Source organism: Desmodus rotundus, chromosome 9, assembly GCF_022682495.2.
Source record: "Desmodus rotundus isolate HL8 chromosome 9, HLdesRot8A.1, whole genome shotgun sequence".
In the NCBI taxonomy this organism is placed as follows: domain Eukaryota; kingdom Metazoa; phylum Chordata; class Mammalia; order Chiroptera; family Phyllostomidae; genus Desmodus; species Desmodus rotundus.
The window spans coordinates 72,659,469-72,677,771 of NC_071395.1; the positions used below are offsets into that span (position 1 = coordinate 72,659,469).

At 43.2% G+C, this 18,303-nt stretch overlaps 1 protein-coding gene across 1 annotated transcript; it reads left to right on the top strand.

Moving 5' to 3' along the window:
• The first annotated feature begins 13,594 nt into the window (after positions 1-13,594).
• GP1BA (glycoprotein Ib platelet subunit alpha) lies at positions 13,595-16,553 on the top strand. Its single transcript, XM_045198887.2, has 3 exons — positions 13,595-13,694; positions 14,032-14,109; positions 14,346-16,553. Exons 1-3 carry the CDS (start codon positions 13,644-13,646, stop codon positions 16,293-16,295), a joined length of 2,079 nt encoding a protein of 692 aa, XP_045054822.2. The 5' UTR covers positions 13,595-13,643; the 3' UTR covers positions 16,296-16,553.
• The last annotated feature ends 1,750 nt before the right edge of the window (positions 16,554-18,303 follow it).

An 18,303-nucleotide genomic window follows, 5' to 3' on the forward strand; every position in this document is an offset into this window, starting at 1 on the left:
AATGATAAAGCGTGAGATGGCACAAAGCAGTACTCAAATGAAAAATACAACTGGATTTACCTGAAAAGCAAAAAAGGTTGTATTTTCAATCTATTAGTAACTGAGATTTAACTCAAAAAGGTACATAGAGCCCTGGCTGGCACAGTTCAGTGGATTGAGCACCAGCCTGTGAACCAAAAGGTCACTGGTTTGATTCCCAGTCAAAGCACCTGCCCTGACCTGGGTTGCAGGCCAGGTCCCCAGTAGGGGGCATGTGACAGGCAACCACACATTGATGTTTCTCTTCCTCTCTCCTTCCCTTTCCCTCTCTCTAAAAATAAATAAATAATTTTTTTAAAAAGGTAGAAAGAGAACATAAAAATAAGCTAAAAACATGAGGAATTATTAAAGATAAAAATAGACATTCATCATCAAATAGAAAAAAACACAGCAATTGAGTAGTTAAATGAATAAATCTAGTACTTTGACTGGTCCAATAAAATAGACCAATCTTTGGCAAGCCTGATGAAGAAAGAAAGGAAGGGGCAGGGGAAGGAAGAAAGAGAAAGACAGAAAAGAGAGAAAATACAAATAAGCAAAATTAGGGGTCATAACTACTGATATGGAGATTTTAACAAATGATAAAAGTGTAAATGTTCAGCCCTGGCTGGTGTGGCTCAGTGAATTGAGTGTGGGCCTGTGAACCAAAAGGTCACTGGTTTGATTCCCAGTCAAAGCACCTGCCCTGACCTGGGTTGCAGGCCAGGTCCCCAGTTGGGGGCATGTGAGAGGCAACCACACATTGATGTTTCTCTCCCTGTCTTTCTCCCTCCCTTCCTCTCTCTCTGAAAGTAAATAACCAAAATCTTTTTAAAAAGTATAAATGTGCAAACTTGCAATAATAAATTAGAACAGCCACATTAAAGAGATATTTTAGTAGAAATATCAATTACCAAAATTGATTCAACATGTAGAAACCTCAACACAGCAATAATTACAGTAGGAATTGGAAAGGTATTCAAAAAGCAAGCCCCCTTCTCCCCCCGAAGGCATGAGGCCTAGATGGTTTTATAGGTGAATTCCACCAAACATTCATAGAATGGAAAATCCCTATAATTTCTAACTTTTCCAGAGAATATAAAAATTTCCAACTTACTTTACAAGGCCAGCATAACCCTGATAACAGAACAAAACAAAACAAACAGAAAAAGACAAAGCCCCTAAAAAAAATTGATGGGCCACTCCTATTTTCTCTTCTTGTTTTTTTTTAACTTATGAGGCTCTGTACTTTTTAAAATTAAATTTACTAGGGTGACATTGGTTAATAATAACATTATATAAGTTTCAGGTATGTACCTTTGTAATATGACACCTACACATTTTATTGTATGCCCACCGCCTGAAGTCTAGTCCCCTTCCATCACCATACATTCAACATCCTTTACCCATTTCATCCTCCCCTTCCTCTCCTTTCCCTCTGGTAACCACTATTCTGTTGTCTGTATCTATGAGGGATCTTTTTGTTTATTAGTTTTGCTTGTTCCTTTGTTGCTTTTTGTTTTATATCTCATATGAGGGCAATCATGCAGTCCTTGTCCTTTTCCGTCTGACTTACTTCACTTAGCATATAATACTCTCAAGGTCCATCCATGTTGCACAAGTGGCAATATTTTATCTTTTTGTGGCTGTATATTATTTCATTGTGTATATGTACCACATCTTGATCCAATCATCTGTTGATGGACACATGTGTTGTTTCTGTGTCTTGGCTATTGTAAATACTGCTGCAGTGAACATAGGAGAGCATGTATTTTTACAAATAAGTATTTTCAAAATTTTGGGGGTAGATACTCAGGAGAGAGATTGCTGAGTAAATGGTAGCTCTACTCTTAATTTTTTGAGGCTCTTCCACACTGTTTTCCTGTATGGCTGCATTAATTTACATTCCCATTAGCAGTTTATGAAGGTTCCCTTTTCTCCACATCCTCTGCAACGCTTATCTCTTGTCTTATTGATAATAGCTATTCTGACAGTGTGAGGTAGTATCTCATTGTGGTTTTGATTTGCATTTCCCTTTTAACTAGTGATGCTGAGCATTTTTGAATATATCTGTTGGCCATATGTATATTTTCCTTGGAATAGTGTTCAGTTTGTTTTGTTGCTGTTGAGTTGTATGAGTTCTTTATATATTTTGAATATTAGTCCCTCATTGGAGACATTAGTTGCAAATATCTTCTCCTGTTCAGTTGATTGTCTTTTTATTTTGTTGGGTTTTTGTGGTTGTTCAGAAGCTTTTTAGTTTGATATTGTCCCATTCACTTATTTTTGCTTTTATTTCCCATGCTTTTGGGGTTGAGCTCACAAAAAAACAAAACAAAACAAAAAAAAAAACCCACTGAGGTCAATGTTCATAAGTTTAATGCCTGTGTTTTCTTCTATGTATTTTATGGTTTCAGGTCTTACATTCAAGTCTTTAACCCATTTTGAGTTAATTTTTGTATGTGGTGTCAGGTACCAGTCTAGTTTCATTCTTTTGCATGGGCTTTCCAGTTTTCCCAATACCATTTACTAAAGAGACTTTCTTTGTCCACTGTATGTTTTTGGCTCCTTTGTTGAAAGTTAGTTGCCCATATATGTGTGGGTTTATTTCTAGACTTTCAATTCTTTATAAAATTTAAATTTTTTTTCTATCATTCCACCCACCTCCCTTGGGCAACCATCAGCTTGTTGTCTATTCCTATGTGTCTATTTTCTTTTCTTTTTTAATATTTATTTATTTATTTTTAGAGAGAGGGGAAGGGAGGGAGAAAGAGAGGGAGAGAAACATTGACCTGCAACCCAGGTATGTGCCCTGACTGGGATTTGAACCCATGACCTTTCGGTTTGCAAGCTGGCACTCAATCCACTGAGCCACACCAGCCAGGGCTCTGTGTGTCTATTTTCTATATCTACAGTTCTTCTGTTCCATTGGTCTGTGTGTATTTCTGCCAATACAATACTGTTTTGATTGCTATAGCTTTTAGTATAGTTTGAAGTCAGGGAATATGATACCTCTGGCTTTGGTTTGTTTTTGTTTGTTTTTGTTTTTGAGTTATTTTGGCTATTCAGGGCTTTTTTGTTGTTGTTTCTTCAAGACTTTTTTGTTCTATTTTTGTAAAAAATGCCATTGGGATTTTGATAGTGATTGTATTAAATCTGTATATTGCTTTAGGTAATATGGCCATTTTAACAATGTTAACTTTTTCAGTCCATGAACATGGAGTGTCTTTTCATTTTTTCAAGTTCTTTCTTTTTTAAAAGATTTTATTTATTTATTTTTAGAGAGGGTAAGGGAGGGAGAGACGGAGAGAAATATTAATATATAGTTGCCTCTTGCATGCCCCCTACTGGGGACCTGGCCTGCAACACAGGCATGTGCCCTGGACTGGGAATCAAACCGGCAGCCCTTTTGTTCACAGGCAAGCACTCAATCCACTGAGTCACACCAGCCAGGGCCTATTTCTTCATTTTCTTTCAACAATGTCTTACTGTTTTCTGTGTACAGGTTCTTTACCTTCTTTGTTAAGTTTATTTTGGGTATTTTATCTTTTTTGTTGAAACCATGAATGGGTTTGTTTTCTTTATTTCTCTTTATGATGTTTCATTGTTAGTGTATAGGAATACAATGGATTTTTGTATATTGATCTTGCATTCTGCAACTTTACAGTATTTGCTTACAGTTTCGAATTTTTTAAATATTTTTTCTTTTTAAATATATTTTATTGATTATGCTATTACAGTTGTCCCATTTCCCCCCTTCACTCCACTCCATCCTACACACTCCCTCCCTCCCACATTCCCCCCCTATAGTTCATGTCCATGGGTCATACATATAAGTTCTTTGGCTTCTACATTTCCTATACTATTCTTAGCCTCACACTGTCTATTTTCTACCCACCATTTATGCTACTTATTCTCTGTAACTTTTCCCCCTCTCTCCCCTTCCCACTCCCCTATTGATAACCCTCCATGTGATCTCCATTTCTGTGATTCTGTTACTGTTCTAGTAATTTGCTTAGTTTGCTTTTATTTTTGTTTTAGGTGTGGTTGTTAATAACTGTGAGTTTGCTGTCATTTTTACTGTTCATATTTTTTATCTTCTTTTTCTTAGATAAATCCCTTTAACATTTCATATAATAAGGGCTTGGTGATGATGAACTCCTTTCACTTGACCTTATCTGAGAAGCACTTTATCTGCCCTTCCATTCTAAATGATAGCTTTGCTGGATAGAGCAATCTTGGATGTAGGTCCTTGCCTTTCATGACTTGGAATACTTCTTGCCAGCCCCTTCTTGCCTGTAAGGTCTCTTTGGGGAAATAAGTGGACAGTCTTATGGGAACTCCTTTGGAGGTAACCGTGTCCTTTTCTCTTGCCTGCTTCTAAGATTCTCTCCTTCTCTTTAATCTTGGGTAATGTAATTATGATGTGCCTTGGTGTGTTCCTCCTTGGGTCCAGCTTCTTTGGGACTCTCTGAGCTTCCTGGACTTCCTGGAACTCTATTTCCTTGGCCAGATTAGGGAAGTTCTCCTTCATTATTTGTTCAAATAAGTTTTCAATTTTTTGTTCTTCCTCTTCTCCTTCTGGCACCCTTATAATTCGGATGTTGGAACATTTAAAGATGTCCTGGAGGTTCCTAAGCCTCTCCTCATTTTTCCTCATTCTTGTTTCCTCATTCTTTTCTGGTTGGATATTTCTTTCTTCCTTCTGGTCCACACCATTAATTTGAGTTCCAGTTTCCTTCGCATCACTCTTGGTTCCCTGTACATTTTCTTTTGTTTCTCTTAGCATAGCCTTCATTTTTTCATCTAATTTGTGAGCAAATTCAACCAATTCTGTGAGCATCCTGATTACCAGTGTTTTGAACCATGCATCTGATAGGTTGGCTATCTCTTCGTTGCTTAGTTGTATTTTTTCTGGAGCTTTGATCTGTTCTTTCATTTGGGCCTTTTTTTTTTTTTTTTTTTTTTTTTGGTCTTGGTGAGCCTGTTACATAAAGGGGCAGAGCCTTAGGTGTTCACCGGGGTGGGGTAATGCTAGTCGCTGCACTGTGACGCTGTATGTGGGGGAGGAGTCCAATAGGGGGCAATGGCGCTTGCTCCACTCCCTGATGGATTTTAGTCACTCCCTCTGCTACCCACAATCAAATTGGGTCTTTCTGGTGCTGCTTCCTGGGTGGGTGGGTTTGTGTATGTTCTAGGCCCCTGTGGGTCTCTCCAATGAACTCTCCTGTGAGGCTGTGAGGCTGTGAGTTTCTCCCCCTGCCGCCTCAACCCCCAGAGGTATTTTCAATCAGTGGTTTGAGGCTTTATTTCCCCGTGCTGGAACTCTGGGTTTCATGGTCTGTCACTGGGTCCACTACCTGGTGCCTCACCAGCCAGCTGCAGCTTTGCCCACCCTGCTCCACAATCCACCACCTCGCTGGGTCCACCAGCCACCACCTTGCCGCGAGTCCTCTCCACCCAGCTGCCCATCTCCACCACTCCTACCACTCTGGATGAATGTTTCTTCTTTATCTCCTTGGTTGTTGGACTTCCAGTTCGATTTTCTGTCAGTTCTGGTTGTTTTTGTTTTAAAATTGTTGTTGTCCTTCTTTTGGTTGTGTGAGGAGGCAGTGTGTCTACCTACACCTCCATCTTGGCTGGAAGTCTCTCTAATTTTTTTTTTTTTTGTGGAGTCTTTAAGGTGTTCTATATGTAGATTTACGTTATGTACAAGTAGCAACAGTTTTCTTCATTCCCAATTTGGATGCCTTTTATTTTTTTCTTGTCTAATTGCTCTAGCTAGGACTTCTAGCACTATGTTGAATAACAGTGACAAGAGTACACATCTTTGTCTTGTGCCTGATCTTAGAGGACAAGCTTTCAGTTTTTTACCATTGAGTATGATGTTAGTTGAGGGTTTGTCGTGTATGTCCTTTATTAGGTTGAGGTACTTACCTTCTGTACTGATTTTATTGAGTGTTTTTATCATAAATGGATGTTGGAGCTTGTCAAATGCTTTTTCTGCATTTATTGACATAATCTTATGATTTTATTTTTTATTTTGTTAATGTGGTATATCACATTGATTGATTTGTGGATATTAAACCATCCTGGAATGTACCCGACTTGATCGTGATGTATGATCCTTTTAATGTATTGTTGTATTCAATATGCTAGTATTTTGTTTAGGTTTTTTTGTATCTATGTCTATCAGAGATATTGGTCTGTAGTTTTCTTTTTTTTTTAAGGTTTTATTTATTTACTTTTAGAGAGAGGGGAAGGGAGGGAGAAAGAAAGGGAGAGAAACATCAATGTGTGGTTGCCTCTCATGTGCCCCCTACTGGGGGCCTAGCCTGCAACCCAGGCATGTGCCCTGACCGGGAATTGAACTGGTGACCCTTTGGTTCACAGCCTGCACTCAATCCACTGAGCTACACCAGCCAGGGCTGTAATTTTCTTTGTGTGTGTTGTCTTTGCCTAGTTTTTGGTATCAGGATAATATTGGGTTTATAAAATAAGTTAGGAAGTATATCCTCCTCCTCCTCAATTTTTTGGAATAGGTTGAGATGAATTGGTATAAAATCTTTGAATTTTGGTAGAATTCACCAGTGAAACCATCTCATCCTGGACTTTTTTTTTTTTGAGTGGTGGAGAAGGGATTTCTGTTTACTCTTTCAATTTTCTTAATAGTGATTGGTTAAGGTTTTCCAGTTCTTTATGATTCAGTCTAAGAAGGCTGCATATTTCTAAGGTGAATCTAGCGGTGCATAGACTTTCAAAGCATTTTTGCATAGTCCTTTGTGTTTCTGTGGTATCCATTGTAAATTTTCCTCATTTATTTCTAATTTTACTTGTTTGAGTCTTTTCTCCTTTTCCCTTAGTGAGTCTAGCCAGAGATTTGTTAATTTTGGTTTCCCCCACCAAAGAACCAGCTCATGTTTCATTAATGTTTTCTATTATATTTTTGTTCTATTTCATTTATTTCCACTCTAATTTTTATTATTTCCTTCATCCTACTGATTTTGGACTTTGTGTGTTCTTCTTTTTCTAGTTCTTTTAGGAGATAATATTAGATTGTTGTTTTTCTTTTAAAGATTTTATTTATTCATTTTTAGAGAGGGCTGAAGGAGGGAGAAAGAGAGGGAGAGAAACATCAATGTGTGCGGTTCCTCCTGTGTGCCCCCTACTGGGGACCTGGCCCACAACCCAGGCATGTGCCCTGAGTGGGAATTGAACTGGTGACTCTTTGGTTCACAGGCCGGCACTCAATGCACTGAGCCACACCAGCCACGGCAATATTAGATTGTTTATTTGAGTTTTTCTGTTTGTTTGTTTCCTGAGGTAGGCCTATAATGCTATAAATGTCCCTCTTAATACTGCTTTTGCTGCATCCCCAAAAGTTTAGCATGTCATATTATCATTTTTACTTGTCTCTCTATATATTTTGGTCTTTTATTTCTTTTTTGACCCAGTAGTTTTTCAGTAGCATGTGGTTCATTTTTTAAAATTTTTACTTATTGATTTGAGAGGGAGAGAGAATCATCAATTTGTGGTTCTTCTTATCTATGTATTCATTGATTGCTTCTTGTATGTGCCCTGACCAGAGATCAAACCCACAACCTTGGCATATCAGGAAATCCTTCTAATCAACTAAGCTACCCAACCAGGGCCAGTAGCATGTGGTTTAATCTCCACATACTTGTAGTCTTTCAACTCTTAAAGTTAATTTCCAGTTTCATACTGTTGTGGTAAGAAAATATGCATGGTATGATGTCAATTTTCTTAAATTTATTAAGACTATTTTTTTGCCCCAACATATTTTCTATTCTTGACAATGTTTTGTGTATACTTGAAAATAATGTATATTCTGTTGTTTGGGGATGCAAGTTGTATAAATATTAAGTCCATTTTGTCTAATTTGTCATTTAAAGCCAAATTTCCTTGTTGACTTTCCACTCTGAGTCACATGGAAATCTTTGTAAGAGGCAGCCAGGTGTGGACAAAAAATGGGCTCTGTAATAAAAGTGACAAGTCCAGTGATGGAAATGAAGGCCCAGGGGAGATGTGGGGACATGTCTCCCTCTCCAGTGCCACCAGGGAGTAGGGAGAGTGAGTCAAGGCTCTGACTGCTGTGCCCCACTGTGAAGGTTCCCACCCCTGCAGCTCTGGGAGAGAGAACTCCCTACAAAGACACCAGCAGTTCCCTGGCACTGTAGTGCCATGCAGCAGCTGGCTGGAACCATTGCTCCAAGGACACAAAGGGTGAGGGGACTGTTAACCTGCTCAGCCACCATAGCAAAATACTACACACATGGGTGACTTAAAACAATAGGCATTTGTTCTCAAAGTTCTGGAGACTGAAAGTCCCAGGTCAGGTTTCACATAATGGACTCCTGGTGAGGGCCTTTTCCTGGCCTGCAGGCACCACCTTCTCCTATCCTCATAGGGCAGAGAGTTATTTTTTTTAATAAATTTATTTTTTAATTTTATCTTTTTTTAAAATTTATTTTTAGAGAGAGGAGAAGGGAAGGAGAAAGAGAGGGAAAGAAATATCAGTGTGTGGTTGCCTCTCATGTGCCCCCCACTGGGGATATGGCCTGCAACCCAGGCATGTGTCCTGACTGGGAACTGAACCTGCAACCCTTTGGTTCACAGCCCACACTCAATCCATTGAGCTATACCAGCCAGGGCGCAGAGGGTTAATTTTGAGTTTGAATAAAATGTTTCTTGGAGAAGATCTTTTTGCATTGGTCTATTAGCTTCCTCTATTCTAAAGTCCATATGCTTGGGAAGTTCTAATTCTTTCTTTCTCTAGGCTCTCTGTTCTCATTCCCTCTCCTCCACTTCTGGTATACCTATTATCCTTATGTTGCTCTTTCTAATATTGTCAGATAGTTCTCACAGAGTTCTTTCATTTTTTAAAAGCATCTACTTCTCTCTTTTCTCTCTCCTGAATCATTTATAGGTTTTTATCTTCATACTCAGTAACTCTCTCTTCCATCTGGTCTGCTCTAGTTTCAATGCTCTCTAGTATATTCTTCATCTCCTTTACTGAGTTCTTCAGCTCCAGAATTTCCTTTTGGTTCTTTCTTATAGTTTCCATCTCTTTGGTAAAGTATTCCTTTTGTTCATTAATTTTATTCTTGAACTCATTGAACTGCCTTTCTGTGTTTTCCTATAAATCATGGAGTTTCTTCATAACTGTAATCTTGAAATCTCTGTCATTTAAATCACCATCTTCCATGACTTTGAGTTTAGTTCCTGGGGATTTTTTTTTTTTCTGTGCTCCCAATTTACCTTGGTTGTTTATGGTATTTAATGGTTTGTTTCTCTGCCTGTACATTGAGGTAGTGAACTTTTTTCTTGTTTAGGTACTGTTTGCTCTCAACAATTCAGCAGGCTGATAGGTAGAGTACTTTCTTTTTCCTATGGTCCTTAAGGCATCTCAGTTTTCTTTACCAGGAGTGTGGGGCAGGGGAAATAAGTTAGCAATGTTGCAACTCCACCCTCTTCCAGTAATGGCTGCCAGCACTGTTGTGTTGTTTTAAGCATCCTAATCACCTCTACCTGGTTCTGCCTTGATGGGGAGAAGGGAGATGGCCTCATCTTACATTCCAGGCTATAGTGTGAGGGCTGCACCTTGACTTCTCTGCTACCACTGTCACTGCAGCCACAGTGGGTGCTGAACTGCATTAGCGCCCACTGTCTGGTCCTTCCCCCTGTGCCACTTCTTCTACCTATTTCTTTTTCTTTAAAAATTTTTTTTTCTAGTGAACCTTATATTTTTACTTTTTAAATTTTATTTATTCATATTTAGAGAGAGGAGCAGGGAAGGAGAAAGAGAGGTAGAGAAACATCAACGTGTGGTTGCCTGTCATGTGCCCTGCACTGGGGACCTGGCCCACAACCCAGGCATATGCCCTGACCAGGAATCGAACTAGTGACCCTTTGGTTTACAGACCCATGCTCAATCCACTGAGCTATACGAGCCAGGGGAATCCCCTACTTATTTCAATACAACCATCTTCCGACATTCTGAATCTTTCAGATGTGTTTATGTGTTGAGCAAGGGAAGTTTTATTGAGCTATAGTTGTGACATGTTGCAAGTTTAAGTGCAGAAATGATGGAGTGTTCTTACTCAGCCATGATGCTAATGTCAACCCAGGCCACTCCCATTTTCTAATGTAGATATAAAAGTTTTTTTTAAAAAAGATTTTATTTACTTATTTGAGGGGAAAGGGAGGGAGATAGAGAGGGAGAGAAACACTGGTGCAAGAAATGTCAATTTGTTGCCTCTCATACATCCCCCAAGTGGGGACCTGGCCCACAACTCAGGCATGTGCCCTGACTGGGAATGGAACTAGTGACCTTTTGTTTTGTAGGCTGGCGCTCAGTCCACTGAGCCACACCAGCCAGGGCAGATGTAAAAGTTTTAAAGAAAATGTGAACAAGCCAACCTAGAATTATATTAAAAGAATAATTCATAATGACAAGTAGGGTTCATCCCAAGCATTCAAAGATGCAAAGTTAGAAAAAAAACAAGGACATTAACAACAAAGTAAAACATAGGATCATTTCAGTAGGTGCCAAAGCATATGAATTTTTTCCTATGACTACAAAAATCCTTCAGTTTATGAATCCTTGGAGAAACAGAACTTGACTCCTATTACAGAGGATGAAAATATAAGATACTTGCTTTCAACGACCTCTTGCAGCTAAGTTACAGGCACATGACCAATCAGACTTTCACCAGACTTTGAAGAAGCTAGTATCACAAAGAGGTAGTGGTGGTGCCAAACTCTCTCTGCAGCAGAGTAGTTGTGACAACACTGAGTCCCTGGCTCTGCAGCTGGAGCAGTGCAAACTTCAGTGACCTGGTCTTGCAGCAGGAGCAGACTTTTGCTCACCAGACTGGTTTTGCAGCCTAGTCCTGGGCACTGTCCTGGCTACACAGTTTCAAGACTGGTTCTCTAGCCCTCACTGACAAATCTGTGAGGTAGGCAATGTATTTTTAATAAATTTATTTCAGTCTAAACTAGAACATTTCTGTTGCTTACAGCTAAAAACTCTGATACCAATGCAGCAAAACCCAACAGCCTCAGGGGCCTTATTCCACATTATTCCTTCTCTATATGCAACTTTCCACCTCACTTCCTTCTACTTGTTGCCTTATTTTCTCCACACGTTTTAAAAGGTTTATTTCCTTATTCTCATTCGAGAGAGAGGAGAAGGGAAGAGAGGAAGAGAGAGGAATATCGATGTGAGAAACATTGATTGGTAGCCTCCTGCACTGTCCCAACTAGGGATCAAACCCACAACCTGGGCATGTGCCCTGACTGGAAATCAAATCAGTGACCTTTCAGTGTGTAGGATAATGCTCCAACAAACTGAGCACCTGGGCAGGGCTTTTTTCTCCACATTTTAAAATATTTTTTGCAGCCAGCAAATTATATAAATGGCAAGTCTAGAGATTGCATCTGGCTCAAGTATGCATCCCTTGTCCAGTCACCGATGGTGAACAGACAGGGGTTGGCTTATGTGGTTGCACGGTAGCCTTTCTGGGGGACAGTTTGTAGAACACTTTAATCATTAGAAGGGGCAGTGGGCCAATGGTGGCTGAATCCCTGAAACAGGCGACTAACCTGCTGTTGGGAAGTCCTAAAAGGCTTTTCAAAGGAAGAAATTCTAGGCTATAATTTTTCATATAAGTTAAGAGTTACACAGAAGGGGACAGGGGATAAGAAGAGAGTCCATGCACAAGACAGAGAATGGTCTAGAGTGAAGGGTGGAGTGCTGAGAGATATGGCTAGACAGGTGGGCAAGGTTCAGATCACACAGAAGCCTACAGGTCACGTTAGGGATCTTAGACTTCCTCCCAAGAGCTATAAAGAGCAATTGATGAGATTCAAACAGTGGAAGGATTTGAGAAAATCTGAAGTTCTGAAAAACAACTCCAGGGGAGAATGGGAAAAAGGAAAGAGACCAGATGGAAGGCTGTTGCAATGAAACAGTAGAGAGATGACACCCTGGACTAGGAATGGTGGCAGCAGGAATAGAAAGAAATGGATTTGAGATATTAGGAAGTAAAGTTAATGGAACCTGGTGACAGGTTGGAGGTCGGGATGAGGGAGCAGAAGAGTTAAGGATGACTATCAGGGATTTTGTTGGTATTGATTAACCAGATTGCCTTTTTTCTTTTCTGTATTTTATTTGTTTTTATTTTTTCTTTCTCATTTGTTTCTTCCTTGTCCTTTTTTTTCTTTTCTGTTAACTTTTTTGTATCTACCTTAGATGAACGATTATCTTTTCTTTCTTACTTTTTATTTATTGATTTGAGAGAGAGAAACATCAGCTGGTTGTTCCACTCACTGATGCATTCCCTGGTTGTTTCTTGGATATCCATTGATCAGAGATTGAACCCTCAACCTTCACATACTGGGCAACGCTCTAACCAACTGAGCTACCCAGCCGGTGCCAGACCAGCGATTTTCAACCAGTGTACTGTGGTACACTGGTGTGCTACAAGAATTTTTAAAACATATGATACCTGATTATTTAGTCACTGGCACTGACCTCTTTTTTCTTAGATTGTCAAATTTAAAAAATGACAACAGCCAATACCACAACACTGGTCCTGTGTGAATACCCTGTCTCGACCCATAAGTACATAGGTCATATAATAGAGCTGCATCTTATTGATCACATTGCATAAGTTTGCCTCTGACTGGTTAATTCTTGGTACCAGAAATCCTTATATAAAAGTATAGGCACCTGACTTTTTTAAAAAGTTGCTTTGGGTCCTGGCTGGTGTGGCTCAGTGGACTGCACCGGCTTTGAACTGAAACGTCACCGGTTTGGTTCCAAGTCAAGGCACGTGTCTGTGTTGCAGGCCAGGTCCCCAGTTGGGGGCTTGCAAGAGGCAGTGGATCAATGTTTCTCTCCCTCTCTTTCTCCCTCCATTCCCCTCTCTCTAAAAAGTAAATGAATGAAATCTAAAAAAAAGATCACTTGGAACAAAAAGGGTAGGCAATTACTATTTTTTGTAAATCAATCAAAATTATGCCTACTTTTTGTCAGATTGCCCCCAAAATTCATATTTTCTGGTGTGCTGCAGAACTTTAGTAATTAGTTTGTGTGCCATGAGATGGAAAAGGTTGAAAATTGCTTGGCTAGACAAATGGATGGATGATGGTACATTCACTAGGTTGGGAAACACAGGAGGATAAGCTACTTGGATGATGAGCTCAGTTTTGAATATATTGTTTTAGTGTCTTTGGAACACCCCAGAAATCCAAAAGGCAGTGGGACATATGTGTTTGGGTCTCAGGAGAGGGATCTGGGCTAGAGAGAAAGTTTTGAGAGTCACTGGAGTACAGGTGGTAGGTGAGTGCAAGGGGATGGATGAGAATAACCTCGGTGTTTGTGTAGCATAAGGAAAGAAGAGGGCAGGTTAACAAAGAACCCAGGTCTGGGAGCAGGTTAATTTTCATGAAGGGCAGAGGAAGAGGAATGGCCAATCCACAGCAGAGATTGAGACTGGCCAGCCAGAAAGTTAAGACGAAAGCCAGGAAAACTAGTGTTATGAATCCCAAGGTAGGTGTGGCCATGAGTATGCAGGCTGCAAAAGTCAAGCAAGATCACAATGGAGAAGTGTCCAGTGGATGCAGAGGGATGGGGGGCATTGGCAACCTTGGTAAGAACTGAGCCAGTGGAGGGGAGTGGTGGGACCAAAAACCAGCCCAGAGTCGGGTGAGAAGGCAGAGGGAGGTGAGGGTTAAAATTAGGCAACTCTAAGAATGTGGCTATGAAGGGGAAGCGAGAATGGCAGCTGGAGAGGTTTCTAAAAGCTGGATGAGGGTGGTGGTTGGAGTTCTCCCCAGTGGGAGAGAGTACAGCCAAAAGGAGGGCTTGGGGGAAAGTTGTGGAAGGGGGTGATAAGGGCCTGTGTCGGGAAGGAGACTGTTCACTGGGTCACATGAGCCCTTATCAGGCTGGTATTTCCTCTCCATCCCCTTCCTGTCCCTGACCAGCCCTCCCTGGAGCTGGAAGAAGGAGCGAGTCACACCCTGGAAGAAGCTCTGTGCCTTTGGAGGTTTTTCTGCCTGCCTGTAAGCTGGGGCTGGGGCTGGAAGAGGAAGGGGTCTGAGGGAGGGATGAGGGCCAAGGACCTGGAGCTAGCAGTTTAGGCTCTGAGGGGCAATGGTGGGTGAGGGGAGTGGAGAGGATGGGAAGTGTGGGAGTCGAGCTTCTGGAAAGGATCCTAGAGGCTTCAGTGAGGACTAGGGACTAAGGGAGTAATACGGGGAGCCAGTAGGATACCCACTCAAAGTCCCCTTGCCCACAGGTCCCCATGCCTCTCTTCCTCTTGCTGCTCCTGCTGCCAAGCCCCTCACGCCCCCAATCCACCTGTGAGACTTCTAAAGTGGCCAACCTGTTAGAAGTGAACTGTGATAATCGGGGGCTGAAGGCACTGCCTCCAGATTTGCCAGCAGCTACAGCCATCCTCCACCTGGGCAAGAACTCCTTGGGCACCTTCTCCATGGCGCCCCTGGAGCCTCTGACTCTGCTAACTCAGCTGCACATGGAGAACAGCCAGCTGACCAGGCTGCAGGCTGACGGGGTGCTGCCACTGCTGGAGATCCTGGAAATACCCCACAATCAGTTGGCAAGCCTGCCCTTGCTAGGAGGTGCACTGCCAGCACTCACTACCCTGGATGTCTCCTACAACAAGCTGAACTCATTGTCTCCTGGTGCCCTGGCTGGCCTGAGCCAACTCCATGAGCTCCGCCTTCGTGGCAATAAGCTGAAGACTCTGCCCCACAGGCTCCTGGCGTCCACACCCCAGCTCAGAAAGCTCGATCTGGCTGACAACCAGTTAATGGAACTTCCTTCTGGGCTCCTGGATGGGTTGCAGGAACTTGACACCCTCTTCCTCCAAGGGAACTGGCTGCGCACCATACCAAAGGGCTTCTTTGGGGATCTCCTCCTGCCTTTTGCCTTTCTTCATAACAACCCCTGGTACTGTGACTGTGGCATCCTTTATTTCAGTCTCTGGCTCCAAGACAATGAAAACAATGTCTACTTATGGATGGAGGGTGTGGATGTCAAGGCCATGACCCCCAATGTGAACAGTGTGCGATGTGTCAATGAGGCCAAGACACCCATCATTGACTATACAAACAAGGACTGCCCCCATCTGAATGGTGAGGGTTACACAGCAGACTATGATGATAGCTTTGAGGTTGGGAGTAATACGGTGCCTACAAAGGCTGTCGTCACCAACACCAAAGCCAACACAACACTCTGGGGCCTGCTTTACTCAGAATCTGCTGCTTCTCTACACAATCAAATGCCCTACTTGCCTCCAACCCAAGAATCCACTGAGAAACAGACCACATTCCCAACCACCAGAGAACCCATCACATTCTCCAAAACTCCTAAACCCACTACTAAACCCACCACAACCCCAATTACCCCAGAACTCACAACCCTACCCACCTTAACCCTACCCACCTCAGAACCCACTACAACCCCGACCACCCCAGATCCCACCCCAACCCCGACCACCCCAGAACCTACAACTCCATCCACTCCAACCCCGATCACCCCAGATCCCACCCCAACCCCGACCACCCAAGAACCTACAACCCCACCCACCACAACCCCGACCACCCCAACCCCAACCCCCCCAGAACCCACAACCCCACCTACCACAACCCTGACTGCCCCAGAACCCACCACAATCCAGACCATCTCAGAACCGATCCTCTCAACCACCACAGAATCCACCTCACTCCCTACATCAGAATTCACAATTATCTCTGAATTTGACGACCTTGCAAAGGTCCGTGGGGTGGCTCACGGGAATGTGGACAGCTCCAGAAATGACCCTTTTCTCAACCCTGACTTTTGCTGTCTCCTCCCCCTGGGCTTCTATATCTTGGGTCTCCTCTGGCTCCTGTTTGCCTCTGTGGTCCTCATCCTGCTGCTGACCTGGGTCCGGCACACGAAACCACAGGCCCTGGGCTTTGGCCAGTCTGTTGCCCTGGCCACAGCCAAGCACACCACACATGTGGAGCTGCAGAGGGGAAGGCAAGTGGCTGTGCCCCGGGCCTGGCTGCTTTTCCTTCAAGGCACACTCCCAACTTTCCGCTCCAGCCTCTTCCTGTGGGTCCGGCCTAATGGCCGCGTGGGACCTCTGGTGGCAGGACGGCGGCCCTCAGCCCTGAGTCTGGGTCGTGGTCAGGACCTGCTGGGTACAGTGAGCATTAGGTACTCTGGCCACAGCCTCTGAGGGTGAGTAATTTGGGGACTTTAGAGGTTCTGATGAGCTTTCTTATTAGGATATAGCTACGGCAGGGTGGGAGTAAAAAGCACAGGGTTGTGGGAAGTCTTAATCACTTTTCCTTTCTCAGAAGTCTCTTTTTCACACCACAGAAACAGCAAACCAGGACGGGTAGTGAGATGAGTTGGGTGGGTCATAGAAAACAGTTCCCGGTGCTGCATCAGATGGGGATAGGGGTGTTTCGCAGACTACTAGGTTATTACCACTTTGGGGAAATTTTAGGAAAAAGCAAATAAAAAACAGCATGGCCTCCATGATTATCTGTGTATTAAAAATTTGAAGGAACTTATCAAGATGTGAGCCCTGATTGTCTCGGTGGTATAAACATGGTTTTCCTTTCCTCTGCTTGGCACCCTCTAGTTTTCTACCATCATATTGTTTGTATAATAAAAACGAACTTCAAGCCCTGGCTGGTGTGGCTCAGTGGATTGAGTGACAGCCTGTAAACCAGAGTTCCCAGTTCAATTCCCAGTCAGGGCACATGCCTGGGTAGCAGGATAGGTCTCCAGTAGGGGGCGTGCAAGAGGCAACCACACATTGATGTGTCTCTCCCTTCCTCCCTTCTCCTCTCTAAAAATAAATAAAATCTTTAAAAAATTTTTTGTAAAGGAAATTCTTAATAATTTTGAAAAGAAGAATCAGGTTCTTTTGGAGAAGAGTGGCTGGGACACCTGTCCCTAGCATTCCCAAGGCCCCCACTACCCCGCCTCTAGTTGCACTACTCACCCAAACACGCTCTAGTCTTAGCTTGCACTTCCCCTGCATGGCATCCATACCTCTCTCCTCCAGAGGTGACCACACTCCAGGCTGCGCCAAGCACCAGTTCCAGATCAAGAACCGTGAGGTTCCCTGGAGGTTAGTAACACTACTGAGGCCCACCTGTCTGTGGCCCACCATACTAAGAGTGAACGAGGGTGCCTGTGTACCTGTGGCCTCAGAAGTGCAGCTTTCCTGCTCTGTTCAGGTGAGTGGGACAGAAGAAGGGTGGGGGTTTTGCCGAACGGTCTCGGTTTCCTACTGTCAAGCTAGGATACATGCAAACGGAACCCACTCCTCACTCCTGGTGCCAGATTTCCCTATTCTCCCTACCATGTTCAATGGGGCCTTCTCTCCTACCTTGGCTCCAACCCAAACCAAGGCTTAGGGCCCAGGGGGTGGGGAGGCTGAGGCTTTCTGGCTCCACAGAGAACCCCTCCCCCAGATGGTGCTGGAAGAATCTTCCTAACTTGAAAAACTGACTGCATTTCTCCTGCTCTGAACTCTTCCTCTGATAGAGAACAAACTCTTGAGCTTGGCAACCAAGGACTTCTGTGCATTGATCCATAGCACACTCTAGCTTCATCTCTTAACAGCAAATGCTTCACCACCTGTGCTCCAGCTATTGCAAACGTCACATAGATCACCCACTCCCCAGTCTTCTCTAAGCCACTGCTCTCCAGTCAGCCAGGAGTAATGCCCCGCCCCCGGTTCCCCAGAGAGTCTAACTGCTACTGTGCCCAAGTCTCTCCTCCCCCAGGCAGAGCCAAGTGCTGTAAATCGCCCAGCAACGGGTCTATTGCTACACTCCCAGTTCCCCAACTGCTCCTGTCATCTTCCCCTCTGGATTTAGAAATCCTTAAATACAAGGTTCAAGTGTCTCAAAGAGGGCAGGCACTATGTCCCATGCTGGCATGTACCCGAAGCAGGTAAAGACCAGCAGGGGTGGGAAGGCCCAGCAGGGGGGCCAGGCTGCTGAGCTCCACCTCTTCTATCAAGAGGCCCTCCCACCTGTTGTCTGCCTGTCCCCTACCCTGGCTCAGAAGACTCAGGGTCTCCTACTGCCCAAGGCTCCTTCTAGTTGACCTTCCCATGCCTTTTTATGCTCTAAGAGGTTTTTAGGCTCCTTGAGGGCAGGGCTCGGGAATCACACAAAAAGATAATGCAGTCACTCTCCCTAACCTAGCGTCCAGATCAAGTT

What these genes read in the sequence shown, in the direction of transcription:
- GP1BA (XM_045198887.2), top strand. Translation starts at nt 13,644, where the DNA reads ATGGAGAAGTGTCCAGTGGATGCAGAGGGATGGGGGGCATTGGCAACC. An exon ending in GGGGGGCATTGGCAACCTTG is followed by an intron (nt 13,695 to 14,031) that starts GTAAGAACTGAG and finishes GTCCCTGACCAG; the next exon opens with CCCTCCCTGGAGCTGGAAGA. An exon ending in GGAGGTTTTTCTGCCTGCCT is followed by an intron (nt 14,110 to 14,345) that starts GTAAGCTGGGGC and finishes CCTTGCCCACAG; the next exon opens with GTCCCCATGCCTCTCTTCCT.